Source organism: Notolepis coatsorum (assembly GCF_963971535.1).
Source record: "Notolepis coatsorum genome assembly, chromosome: 5".
In the NCBI taxonomy this organism is placed as follows: Eukaryota; Metazoa; Chordata; class Actinopteri; order Aulopiformes; family Paralepididae; genus Notolepis; species Notolepis coatsorum.
Genome location: NC_140169.1, coordinates 99,765,266 through 99,778,265, shown reverse-complemented (window position 1 = coordinate 99,778,265; position 13,000 = coordinate 99,765,266). Strand labels below are relative to the sequence as shown.

General features: G+C 43.8%; 1 protein-coding gene across 1 annotated transcript in view; it reads right to left on the bottom strand.

Annotated features, from left to right (window-relative positions):
* stum (stum, mechanosensory transduction mediator homolog) overlaps positions 1-13,000 on the bottom strand; it is a 49,400-nt gene that overhangs the window by 8,788 nt on the left and 27,612 nt on the right. The window contains exon 3 of the mRNA XM_084313999.1: positions 11,256-11,438. Coding sequence (XP_084170125.1) covers positions 11,256-11,438 — 183 coding nt within the window. The remainder of the gene's footprint in view (positions 1-11,255; positions 11,439-13,000) is intronic.

The following is a 13,000-nucleotide window of genomic DNA, read 5'->3' as shown; positions in this document are numbered from 1 at the left end:
AGAGCTGGTTAAAGCGCTGTTTCTTTGTGCCTGTTTATTGTATTTTTCTCCTGCCTGTTGTACATTTCTGTTTATTCCTAACCTGTGTTTTTATTTAAAGGTGACATGTACTATAAATGTCATTTTTCAGTCTCTAGCATTGTATTATAGTAATAGGAGTTCGTATCAATGTGTTTTAGTGTCTAAATACCATATTGGCGGATTGCTCTGATTCAGCTCAGCCCCTTTCCTCCTCCAGTAAATCAGGCCATTTTGATTTGAACGGCTGATTGATGTCATTCGGCCGCTGGGTAGCAGACAGTGATGTGATTGGCTCTGTGGTTGTAGCTAATGCCCGCCCACATTCTACCTAGACTGACTGTACACAGCGAGTGGAAACCATTTCCTCATACTCTGCATGGGGAGAGAGAGAGAGAGAGATAGAGCGCCACACACCCGCAAACGGGAGATTGAAGGAAAGAAAGAAAAAAAAAACACAAGCTGCTGCGCGGACTCTCATCACCGAGAGGGAGAGAAAGGAAGAGAGAGGGAGGGAGGGAGGGAGAGAGGGGGCCTTGTCAATAACGGCCTGTCTTTTTTTCTCTCTCTCTCTCCCACCCCCTCCCTCTCTCTCTCTCTCTCTCTCCCACCCCAATCCTCTCTCTCTCTCTCTCTCTCTCTCTCTCTCTCTCTCTCTCTCTCTCTCTCTCTCTCTCTCTCTAAGTCTACCAGTGCAGACTGTGTGGACTGACTGTCACTCAAAGTGCTTATGGGCGGGGCCATAACAGCCTGAAATCTTGAGGCTGAAAAATGATGGTTTTGAGTACTTGATTAGAAATATAAAACAATGCATTTTTTTGAAAAAAACCTTACAAATGTCTTCAATAGACTAACAGGAATTGTGTAAAGTTGCCCAAATAGTGCTAGGAATAGCAGTACATAGCCCCTTTAAGCCCTGTTCACCCAGCCTATAGTGATTCCTTTTTTCCTGTATATTAATCTTTTGTTTCACACACAGGGACATTGAGGACAGGAAGATACCCTGGGTCTACATTTTTGCATCACGTAGTAGGTGACCTGATGTTAGAGACACCAGCTTTAGAGTGAGCACCACCACCTGTACTTTTGGGCGTTCAGCGCCTGTAAGGGGAGGGTGGGTTTTCATTTCCTTTGTGTATTTCATTTGATGCCACTAGGTAGTCCTCCTCGCTCTCTGTGTTGCTGAGTTTTTTTTGTTTGTGAAATAAATACTATTTTGCCAATCGTTTCATGGTTTTAGTTAGGGATGTCCTGATCCGATCACGTGATCGGGATCGGCGTCGATCACGTGCTTTTCAGAGGATCGGGGATCGGGAAAAAATAATAATAAAAATCGGCAGTCAAAAAAAGAAAAATTTTATTCAACAAACATGACCATGTCCACGTCTTAAACTCATACGGAGGCCTTCGTTTTGGTTTTAAATTACATATAATATATCATCATTAATGTATTTATTGTCACACAGAGCAGAATAATTGTCCACAACAAACACATTCCCCTTTAATTTTCACCGTTGCAACAAACGCATTCCCTTTAATTTAGACCGGCTACACGCTACACGCTCCACATCACAACAACAGTACAACACGTCGCTCCCGAAACACGGTTAATATCCACTGACTTGAGCAGCTAGACTTAATGTCAGAGGTTTGGAACTAAGCATTTTAAAATAGAAAGGCAACAGATGGGCTTGTCTCGCTCTGCCAGTTTCTGACAAAAATGCGTCAAAATTGATTACTAATGTGAAAGATCGGATCGGAAACGATCGGATCGATAGATATTTAAAATCACATGATCGGGATCGGATCGGAAGCAAAAAAAGGCGATCGGGACATCCCTAATTATAGCTATGGATGCAATACTATGGCCCATTTGACATCGAGTATCTATCGTTCAATATGTGAAAAAGAAAAAAAAATTCCATCCATACATTCCCGTTTTATACCGTGGTGAATATAAGTATGGTTTTAGAGCGGTTTAGGGTAATTCCTGGGAGGCTAGTAATAGGCTGTGACGCATATTATACTTAATTCATTGGCATTTCGTCCCTACACACGCTACAATTAAAAATGTTAATACATATGATCGGTATTATGTTCCATCATGAATGCATGAAAAGGGGGGGGGGGGTCGTTTCTGATTAATTGATTGTCAATAACGGCATTTGTTAGTACAACAACATACGCTGATCAGGGCGATGGCTATGAAAACAAGGCACAATCAAGCTGAAATTTACGTTAAATTGCTCTTACCTGTGGCCGGGGGGATTCCAAAAAGAATATTCCAATTATTTGATTGCCATCTGGTAGATTGTATGTTCATTTGGTCCACGACATAACCCACCACAGCATAATGAATCGGGGGTCCCGAAAACTATTCAATGCGATCGGGTGAAGCCCTAGGTTCAGGTTAGTAGAAAAGAGCGCCCGGAGCGTTTAGCGTGTGGCACAGCCCCATACACAAGGTTTCAAATGGTGCTCGATACCGCGGCCTGGTAGGATGCGGCCGGTATTGCACTTTAGCAATCTCAGACTCAGCCCCATGATAACACCAGGCTCCCTGGATGGATAATGAATGGAAATATCGAATAAAAGAAATAACGAGTATACTCGTTGGCATTCAACGATTGGCGGCCAATAACGAGTTGAATCGTTGTTGGCAGTGAATGAGTTAATTATGTTTATATTTGGGCTGTCAATATTAACATGTTAATTATGTTTATATTATGTCTGTCAATATTAACATGTTAATTATGTTTATATTAGGTCTGTAATATTAACGTGTTAATTATATTTATATTAGGTCTGTCAATATCAATGAGTTCATTATGTTTATATTTCAAATAAATATATAAGGTCTGTTTAATATTGACAGACTTAATATATTTATTAAATGGTAAATGGCTGTTTTTTTATATAGCGCTTTTATCCAAAGCGCTTTACAATTTGTTACAAATTTATTTTTTTTCCATTCACTCACACATTCACACAACGACGGCGGAGGCAACCATGCAAGGTGCCAACCTGCTCATCGGGAGCAATTAGGGGTTAAGTGTCTTGCTCAAGGACACATCCGACACGCTGCCCGGGAGGAGCGGGAATCGAACCGGGAACCTCCAGATTGCCAGACGACTGCTCTACCTCCAGAGCCACTGTCGCCCCAGCAAGAGTTAAGGGAAAGGTCTACAGCAGGGTAGTGAGACCAGCTATGCTGTATGGCAGTGATTCCCAACCTGGGGTCCGCCAGGGGGCGCAGGGGGTCCGCCAGACCACAGATGATTTGAGGTCTTTTTTTTTTTTTTTTTTTTTTTTATCATCAGAAGCATGAATAGTCTCTCCACTACAATAAAAAATAAAGATAAATAAATAAACATCTAGACATGATTTTTGAACGTTAACAGTAGGCTACCGGGTAGCCGCTAAAACGCGAATCAGTTGACTGTATCACTTTCTGTAGCTAGCCTAGCACGCTAGTTAACTTTCTCGGCTCGTCTGCAGTCAGCCGCCAGAGGCGAAAATGTGTGACAAACGAAAAGGAAATGACGGCAGCTCATCTGCAAAAAAAGTTAGGACCTACAGCAATCGCGAAAATTACATCACCATGGGCTTCACTGAGGGACCAGACAAACGACCTGAGTGTGTGATTTGTGGAGAAAAGTTGGCAAACTCGAGCCTGAAGCCCAGCAAGCTGAAGAGACATCAGGCGTCTAAGCACCCAGAAACCGTTGGGAAGGATCCAGACTTTTTTCGGAGGAAAGAACAGTCTCTCAAGGCGAACAAGCCTGTTGATGTTAGAGTAGCGTGGAGCAGGGGTGGCAGTGATTTACAGAAGGCTACCGAAGCCTCCTTTGAGTGTTCGCTTTTAATTGCAAAAGCAAAGAAACCGCACAATATTGGCGAGCAGCTCATCAAACCAGCCTGCATCAAAATGGTTTAGAAACTGTGCGGCCCACAGGTGGCGGATAAACTAAAATCAGTACCACTCTCGAACAATGTAGTGAAAGACCGAATTGATAAGATGTCAAGTGATTGCGAGCAGCAGCTGTCAGAAAAGCTTAGAAAGGGTCCATTTGCCATACAACTTGATGAAACTACAACTGTCGCAGACAAGGCTGTGCTCATCGTTTATGTGCAATATATTGAAAATGAGGATCTGAAGCAGGACATTCTCATGTCAGTCAACCTTACTACCACCACTCGAGGTGAGGATATTTTTACTGCAGTGGATTCTTACTTCATTCAACATAAATGCAAACCGTTCACCATTAGGGCCTGATTTGAGAGGATGAATACAGGATTTGAATATTGGCCAAAATTTTGAAATACATATGGTGCAAGATTAGATTTGTTGATTGAAGGCACAAGTCAAAGAAGCATAGTGGGTCTAATTATGATGCATATGCCTGTGTATAAGCAGTTTGTTATTAAAATGACAAAAAAAAGGTATTAAACCCAGCTAGGACAGATTCTCTCTGCTACTGATTGGAATTTCCTGTCTCATATTTAGTTTAATTTGTTGCATTGATTTGTTCCATAAATGCAAACCGTTCACCATTAGGGACTGATTTGAGAGGATGAATACAGGATTTGAATATTGGCCAAACATTTTGAAATGCATATGGTGCAAGATGAGATTTGTTGATTGAAGGCACAAGTTAAAGAAGCATAGTGGGTCTAATTGTGATGCATATGCCTGTGTATAAGCAGTTTGTTATTAAAATGAAAAAAATAAAAGTATTTTATGGTATTTTATTAGGAGGGGGTCCGCGAATTTCATCAGAGATGTTTGGGGGTCCTGGGGGGAAAAAGGTTGGGAACCACTGCTGTATGGTCTAGAAACGGTGGCACTGACCAACAAGCAGGTGGCGGAGCTGGAGGTGGCAGAGATGAAGATGCTAAGGTTCTCTCTGGGAGTAACAAGGTTGGACAAAATCAAAAATGTCTACATCAGAGGAACGGCCAATGTTGAGCAGTTCGGTCAGAAAGTGAGAGAGGCAAGACTGAGATGGTTTGGACATGTGAGGAGAAGGGAGGTGGGGTACATCGGGAGGAGGATGCTGGAGATGGAGCTGCCAGGAGAGAGGAGGGGAAGGCCCAAGAGGAGGTGTATGGACACGAAGAATAGACAAAAGCAACTTCCAGATTATCTTGTTTTGATGCTCCAGATACTAGGAAAAAGGCTCTGACTCTGGTGATAACTACCTCGTAATCATTCTGTGCCCCACAGTGGCATGGAGCGACATAAACCACAACACATGAGAGTTCCTATTGAGTATACTGCTTAGTAGAACATAGGGTTTTCCTGTGTCTTCTCAGACTTCCTTTCTGACTGAACCCTTTCCCACAAACTGAACAATTAAATGGTTTCTCTCCAGTATGAGTTCTCATGTGTCTCTTCAGACTTCCTTGACTACTGAACCCTTTCCCACAAACTGAACAACAAAATGGTTTCTAATGGTTATTATTTTAGTGTCACTGCACCCTCACCTACCCTGTCTGTGGCCTTGTGTTGCATTCCCTTACTGGGGTACGTAACAGAGCCCCTGAGAGTGTGCTACATACAGTGAAAAAAAAGCTAAGGAAAAAAAGGTTATTAAGAAGTAAGTAAAGGAATGTTATATACATATACAATACATACATATACAATACAGAGTAAAATTATTAACAGTGAGGTACAATGCAGATTCTGGTTGTGAAATACATTTTGATGAGTACAATTTTGGCATTGTTGTGTATGCTGGTGTTCAATGTATGTTGTTTGCCAATATTGAGTAATGAGAGTTCTTCAGTTCAGTCACATAGCAAACGTCAGATGTTTATCATGCTGTACCAAAGATCATTGGCTGTATGTGGCCTCATCGCGATAGCGTGGCGACAGTGGCTCAGGAGGTAGAGAGGTCATCTAGCTTAATTAAGCTTAAAAAAACATTTGCCTTCAAAATAAAAGTGTCAGCCAAACTAGCTGACATTAGCACACTAGCAGAAAAGCACAACGGTTGGACCATTGTCTCAAAATCTAGGAGTTTCTTCCTGACTGTGAACCCTTATGTTAGTTTAACATAAAATTATGTGATAAAGACAAACGGTGTTTATTTCTCATAACATTAATTCCATTTGTTCCATCATTTCATGTCACCTAGTTCCGTCCCCCACTCCCCAAATGGCAGATTTGATGCTATTGCCACAAAGCCATGTACAACCAATTAGTAGGGAGGTTAAGCTAAAAAATTAGGGTGTTGACTGATGATACAAAGGTCCCCTTTGGTATGGAAGTACCTTAGGGCCATAGAAATAAATGTATCCAAAGACACAAGTGAGATTGCACTTTGTAGAACATTAGTTTTCTCCTTACCATGACAATTGGGGGACAAATGCGCACATTTCATTAATAAAATAAGTGTCATCAGGGTGACTTTCCATATCTTTTCTTTTAAAATGGTATTGTTTTTTTAAGCGGTGCTGATTTTAAGCAGACATGTTGACCAATCAGGACTAGCCTATGCAATCAGTTGCTGCTGCAACAACACATCCAAGCACCAAGGGCTGTGACAGCTGTGGCAGCTGTTGAAGATAGAATATCATTTTAGATTAGACACTTTGAGGTTTGTATTACTTTCTCATTGAATGCTGGTGCATACCTGAACTGGACAGGGCTCCAGTGCAGCAACAATCACTCTTCCCACGACTTCGGGCTGGGCCAGGTAGGCGGGGGTTGCTGCAGCATCGAACCGTGCGGCCAACAAGACTGTAGCAGTGGCCACACCCAGCCCTGGGCCAGGGGGGCTGCACCTTGCCCAGAATGCCAGCATGCCAGCGAATGCCGTCAGCGAGCCTGAATGACGTCGAGCCAAGCTGTTGGCCTACTGTACCTAGACAGGGTCAAATCAAAACAACTGGAGCTTGTTGTCATGGTGAGGTTGTCGGATCCTGACCCAATCTGAGACAGCAATGGCAGGTGGCCTAGCACGTCTGACCCTGTCAAAACTATTCTTCATCAGACGTTGAGGTATGGCGACTGTGGATCGAACTGAGTGGACCGGGGCCTGAGCCAGTGTAGGATGGAGCCTATCCAGAGGCAGCTGGAGCTCCCGTCGCCAGCATGAGGAAGGCTGGAGAGATTCTCATGATGGCATGTCAGGTGGCCTGGTATAATGCAGTAGCGTCTGGAGGAGGCTGGTGGTGAGCGTGCCGTGGCCCCTTGTACCAGGTGGCGCCCTGATGCCATTCTTTAATGATCGGTTCAGTCGTTCCACCCCCCCCCCCCCCCCCCCCCCCCATTCGCAACCCCGGGTTGTAGAACAATGTGCAAATGTCATGGATCCCTTTCCCCTCCACATAGGAGGATAGTTCATGGGAAACCATTTGGGGACCATTGTAGGTCTTGATCATCTTGGGCAGGCCCCAACATGCGAACAGGGATTCGAGAATATTAATCAACACCTTGGCTGTGACCGATCCCACAGGTCTCACCTCTGGCCACTTAGAGTGAAGGTCGTAGATCACTACGAGGAATCGCTGGTGATGTGGCGGTGGTACCCCATGCAGCTCGCCACAGATGTCGAGTTGCAGGTGCTCCCAGGCTTGGGACAGCCAGTCCCAGCGGCTGCATGGGCAGGGGTGGGGCTGGACCCTGGTCTTTACATTTTACATTTACATTTTGTCATTTAGCTGACACTTTTATCCAAAGCGACTTACACGTTTTGTATGACAAGTCAGCAGGAAGGATACAACTCTATCAACTGAGTAACAATGTTCACCAAAGTGTTGAGTGCTACAGTGGTCTTACCACTAAGAAGACAGGCAGTACAGTCCTTGACCGCCACAACAGAACACCCTAACACTGCTGTTTGTGCCTGACTATGCCCAAGTAGCCCTCATGTGCCATAGCAAGAAAACGCACATGAATGGCACCTGGGACCACAGTGAGTGTAGACACTTGTGTAGTGTAGACTAAGGCTGTCCCCGAACCCTGTTTTTAGGGTTCGAACATTCGCCAGGGTTTATCGAACGAACCAACGTTCGAACGTTCGTTTTATTTTATTTTTAATAAAAAGATTTTTTAATAAAATAATTTTTTAATTTTTTTTAATAATAACTTTTTTTTTATTGCATTATTATAGATCCTACGGAGGGCGGCATTGCATAGTCTATTGGTGAAAAACATGTTGTTTACAGTGGTGGCTGTTCATGTAAACATGTAATTAAACAAAGCACTCAGAAGAAAATAAACAAGCTACTGCATCAAAGTTACTACTTATGATAAACAATAGCCCTTGCAGTCACGTAAGGGGCTAGATAAACAAAGGCATTCGTTTTGTGGCATTAACGTTATATAGTTAGTGTTACACGTTAAATAACAGGTATTCACTCTTGGTCGACGGGGAGGGGAGAGGGGAGCCGGGAGGAGAGGCGCACGCCTCGGCTCCTCAACAGACCCGTCCACCGTCTACCTCGGAAAGGTGGTAGGGCGGACGGGCTCCCAACACGCCTGCCGCCCGTCCGCCCGCGGCCAGAGTTGTTTCCAACGCAACCACCTCCCGCCATGAAGCTTGCGCTCCGTGGCCGAAAAAGGCTGGTATTCATTAATGATCCTTCTGCAGGTTCACCAACGGAAACCTTGTTACCGATTACTTCCTCGGTGGGGAGCTAACTACGGCTCCCCGGTAGCTACGGTAAGTCTGTTGAGGCTTCTCGCAAGCAGATCAATGGCGGCATTGCCTGAAGTAAAAAACAAATAAACGCTTGCCGATTGGTGGTAACAGCAGAGGCGGGTGCAAGCGGTGTGACGTAATTGGCAGAATCGCCTGTCAATCAAAATAGAGCTCTGGTTGAGAAATAGTATCCCGCTGCAGCCCGGCGACCATACTGGTTGAGCCGAGCGCCTCGGGGGACGCGACGCTTCACATCACCTCAACCCCGTGCGCCTCCTTTATTTTTTTTTCACCGAACGTTCGAACCTATTAATTAAAGTCCGAATGTCAGCGTAATGAACGAACGTTCGAACGTTCGGGCTCAGCCTTAGTGTAGACACACCCGGGATCCCAGTGATTATGGAGGCCATGGTCTTTTGGAAGCAGCTGTGGGTGGAGCTTAGGCTGAAAGCCATGTATTTGTAGCAGAAGACCCCTTGACCTATAAGATCGACTGTAAGGCACCTTGTAAATGCTGTATGCAGAGGCTGCCTGTGTTAATGCTGCAGATATCTAAATGGAAAATCAGCTTAACGATGTATGAATACTGAACTGTTCATCACTACAACATTGTAGTTGTGGCATTGCCTTCTTCTTACTATTGACAGGAATACTTGCCAATACTGTCAAGCATTGTGTCTCAATGAAACTGTGAACTTAGTTCTGAATTTGTGTTCTCACTACTCAATGCCTTTGCATCCATAATACTCATATTGGACATTTTAAGTTGAGTTGACTTCTGAAAGCATGCATTTAAAATGTTTGAAAATAAAATGTGCATATTTTACCCCAAATTGTCATGGTACGGAGACAAATTTTGTTTTTTCTTTGGCCTTGAAATCTATTTAGTCGGATTCCTTGACCCCAAGAATGTACAGTTTTTGTCATAAATATGTGGACTCTAGTCATTCTGGTCATATTTTCCACTCAAAAAGCTTGTTTTTTGAGGCTACCGTGCATTAGCTGTGCGAGCTAACACGTGACTAACGTGAACACAATTGACGGATTTATTTCGCAAATGCAGTGTTTTCAAATAGCCACATTACTGTATTTAGTGTATTCATTAGTGGGTCATATTCGTATATATAACATATTTCATTTTATCAACCTAGAATTGACGACAAGGCCTAGTTGCTGGACGCTAGCTCCCATCCTAGCGTTGGCTAACAGCATCGGCTGAGAGCCAGGGAGACCCAGGGCGAGCCACGCTACTACCCTACCCAGGAAAGATGGTTCTAGAGCGGCAGAGAGTATGGAGGAAGACAAGGCCCTATGAAGAGAATGGGGTAAGTTTGAAGAAAATGTTTAACACACACATGAAAGTTTTATAATTACCATCACATCACATTTTTTGTTTAATGTTTTATCTAATCTAGTTTCATTAATTCATTCAGAACTTTTGAACAATAGATGCTATTTCTAATCTGTCAGCTGTTCCATATTGCCAACAAGATTGTCTACATTCCATTCATTACACATACATCTAAAATAAGCAAGGAAAGTGCTTGAAAATGTATTCTTATCTTCCTAGTTTAATTTCAACAAGTTCAAGTGCTACTACATATGAACCATAATAATAAAAATTATGATGATAATCATACACTTATTTTATATCATTAGAAAGCCCTAGTTGTTAGCTTCAAAATGGTACCAAATATGAGGTACTTTGAAATACCCAGTAACTAATAATCTATCACAAACCAATGCAATATCATGTTCAGGGATTTCCTAAATGAGCCAGATGACCCCGAAGTAACCTCCCTACTAAATGATCTTCTGTACAACGTGATAACCGTCTGACGTTTCCTATGCGACACAACTGAAGAACGGACCCAGAACATATCCAGTACCTACACTGGTTCAGGCAGACTCGAGGCGATCGCTGTCACTACATAAAAAGATGGTGGCCTAATTGGTAGTATCGCCCTCTTGTTTGCAAAATAATTTATGTAACTTCATACTGAAATACTGCAATGGACAACAACAACAACAACAACAGCAATGATGGAAATAAATTGTCATTGACCAACGTGCAAAACATTTGACTATTTACATTTTTGGCAAGAATGTCAGCACATACTGTAGCTACAACCGATAACAGGCTGATCGGCCGAGTAGTGTGCAAGATTGCGTGATTTTTTTTCCGTAGCCTATGTTTGCGAAGACGCTCTCTGATTGACTAGCCGCGTACAGCGAAGACCCTCTCTGATTGGTTTAGCGCCGAAGGGTCTCTTCCGCCTTGTACATATATATTCTCTGCTTCAAAGTGGTTATGCTTTGGCCCTCTTTCGAAGTGGGTTATGCTTAGAGTTAGGGTTAGGGTTAGGGTTAGGGTTAAGGTTAAGGTTAGGGTTAGGGAACAACATATCAATTGTTGTTGAATATGCGGAAGAGACCCTTCAGCGCTAAACCAATCAGAGAGGGTCTTTGCAAACATAGGCTACGGAAAAAAATCACGCTGCAAGATCAGCTGCGGATAGACAGACACACATGACCAAAATCATCATGCTAGTAATAATAAGATGAAAGGGTAGCGTTTGTCCTCACTAGCTAGTATGACCATATCCATTCCCCAGAATATGGACATGATCCATCCCACCATGAGGACCGCCGTGACCATCTGGATCAGGGCCGCTGCCACGTTCAGCCAGAACACACAGCACACGCCCCGCTCCAACACCAGCTCGTTATAGGCCCCGCACAGCACAGAGAACGCTGACACCAGGGTCCCTGCACACAGACACACACACACGCACACACACACACACACATTAATAGACAGCCAGGCAGGTTGGTGGGTGGGTGGGTGGGTGGGTGGATGGATGGATGGATGGATGGATGGATGGATGGATGGATGGATGGATGGATGGATGGATGGATGGATGGATGGATGGATGGATGGATGGAGATAGATAGATAGATAGATAGATAGATAGATAGATAGATAGATAGATAGAGAGAGAGAGAGAGAGAGAGAGAGAGAGAGAGAGAGAGAGAGAGAGAGAGAGAGAGAGAGAGAGAGAGAGAGAGAGAGAGAGAGAGAGAGAGAGACAGACAGACAGACAGACAGACAGACAGACAGACAGACAGACAGACAGACAGACAGACAGACAGACAGACAGACAGACAGACAGACAGAGACGGACAGAGACGGACAGAGACGGACAGAGAGATAGATAGATACTACATCCAGGTTGGAGTTTTAGAGGGGGGGTGGAGAGGGATAGAGAGAGGGACAAAGAGAGGAGGACAAAGAGAGGGGAGAGAGAGAGGGAGGCAAAGACAGACAGGGAAAGAATGAAAGAGAGATGGAGGGAGAGAGAGACATGTACACACTTAGTAATGTTTATCTGTGTGTGGATGTGTGTGTGTGACTGTTTATGTGTGTCTTTATCTGTGAGTTGTGTGTGTGTGTGTGTGTGTGTGTGTGTGTGTGTGTGTGTGTGTGTGTGTGTGTGTGTGTGTGTGTGTGTGTGTGTGTGTGTGTGTGTGTGTGTGTGTGTGTGTGTGTGTGTGTGTGCATGCATGCCTTTGTGTGTGTGTGTGTGTGTGTGTGTGTGTGTGTGTGTGTGTGTGTGTGTGTGTGTGTGTGTGTGTGTGTGTGTGTGTGTGTGTGTGTGTGTGTGTGTGTGTGTGTGTGTGTGTGATATCGGTTTGATGAGTTTATTTCATTACGGTCTGTTTCCATGACAACGATCCCTCTGGCAGCAGATCACATGGTTCAGTCTCTGGATCCCAGATCAGATCTGAAATTCTGAATCATGTTGGGTCTATCTCCTCACACACTCTAAGGGTTTAATTGTGTTATATATATAGAATATATAAAGCGCTATATCAATATTTATAGCACTTTATATATTCTAGTGATTTATATATACTTCTGAAGCTGAGCTGGGACCAGCGCTATAAGGACACACTAACATTACCCACTATAATATATTGTGACAGATCTCCTCCCCCCTCCTTTGGTTATGTGAAGGATGGGAAATATGTCCGTCACGGAAGGAGTAGAGTCAATTAGGTACTGTAGCTGATTAGTACTGATAGAATACACCTGTGCAGCATTAGTCACACACATCTCACATGCACACACTCCCGACACACACACTAGCTGATTAGTACTGATAGAATACACCTGCGCATAATTAGTTGACACACATCTCACACGCACACACCCCAGACACCCACACTACAAATAGACTATGAGAGTTGAGTTGGGCGGAGTAAGGAATTGGAGTTGTGGTATAGAGAGAGAGAGATTGAGATTCAGAGTTGCGACGGTGAGAGGTAGT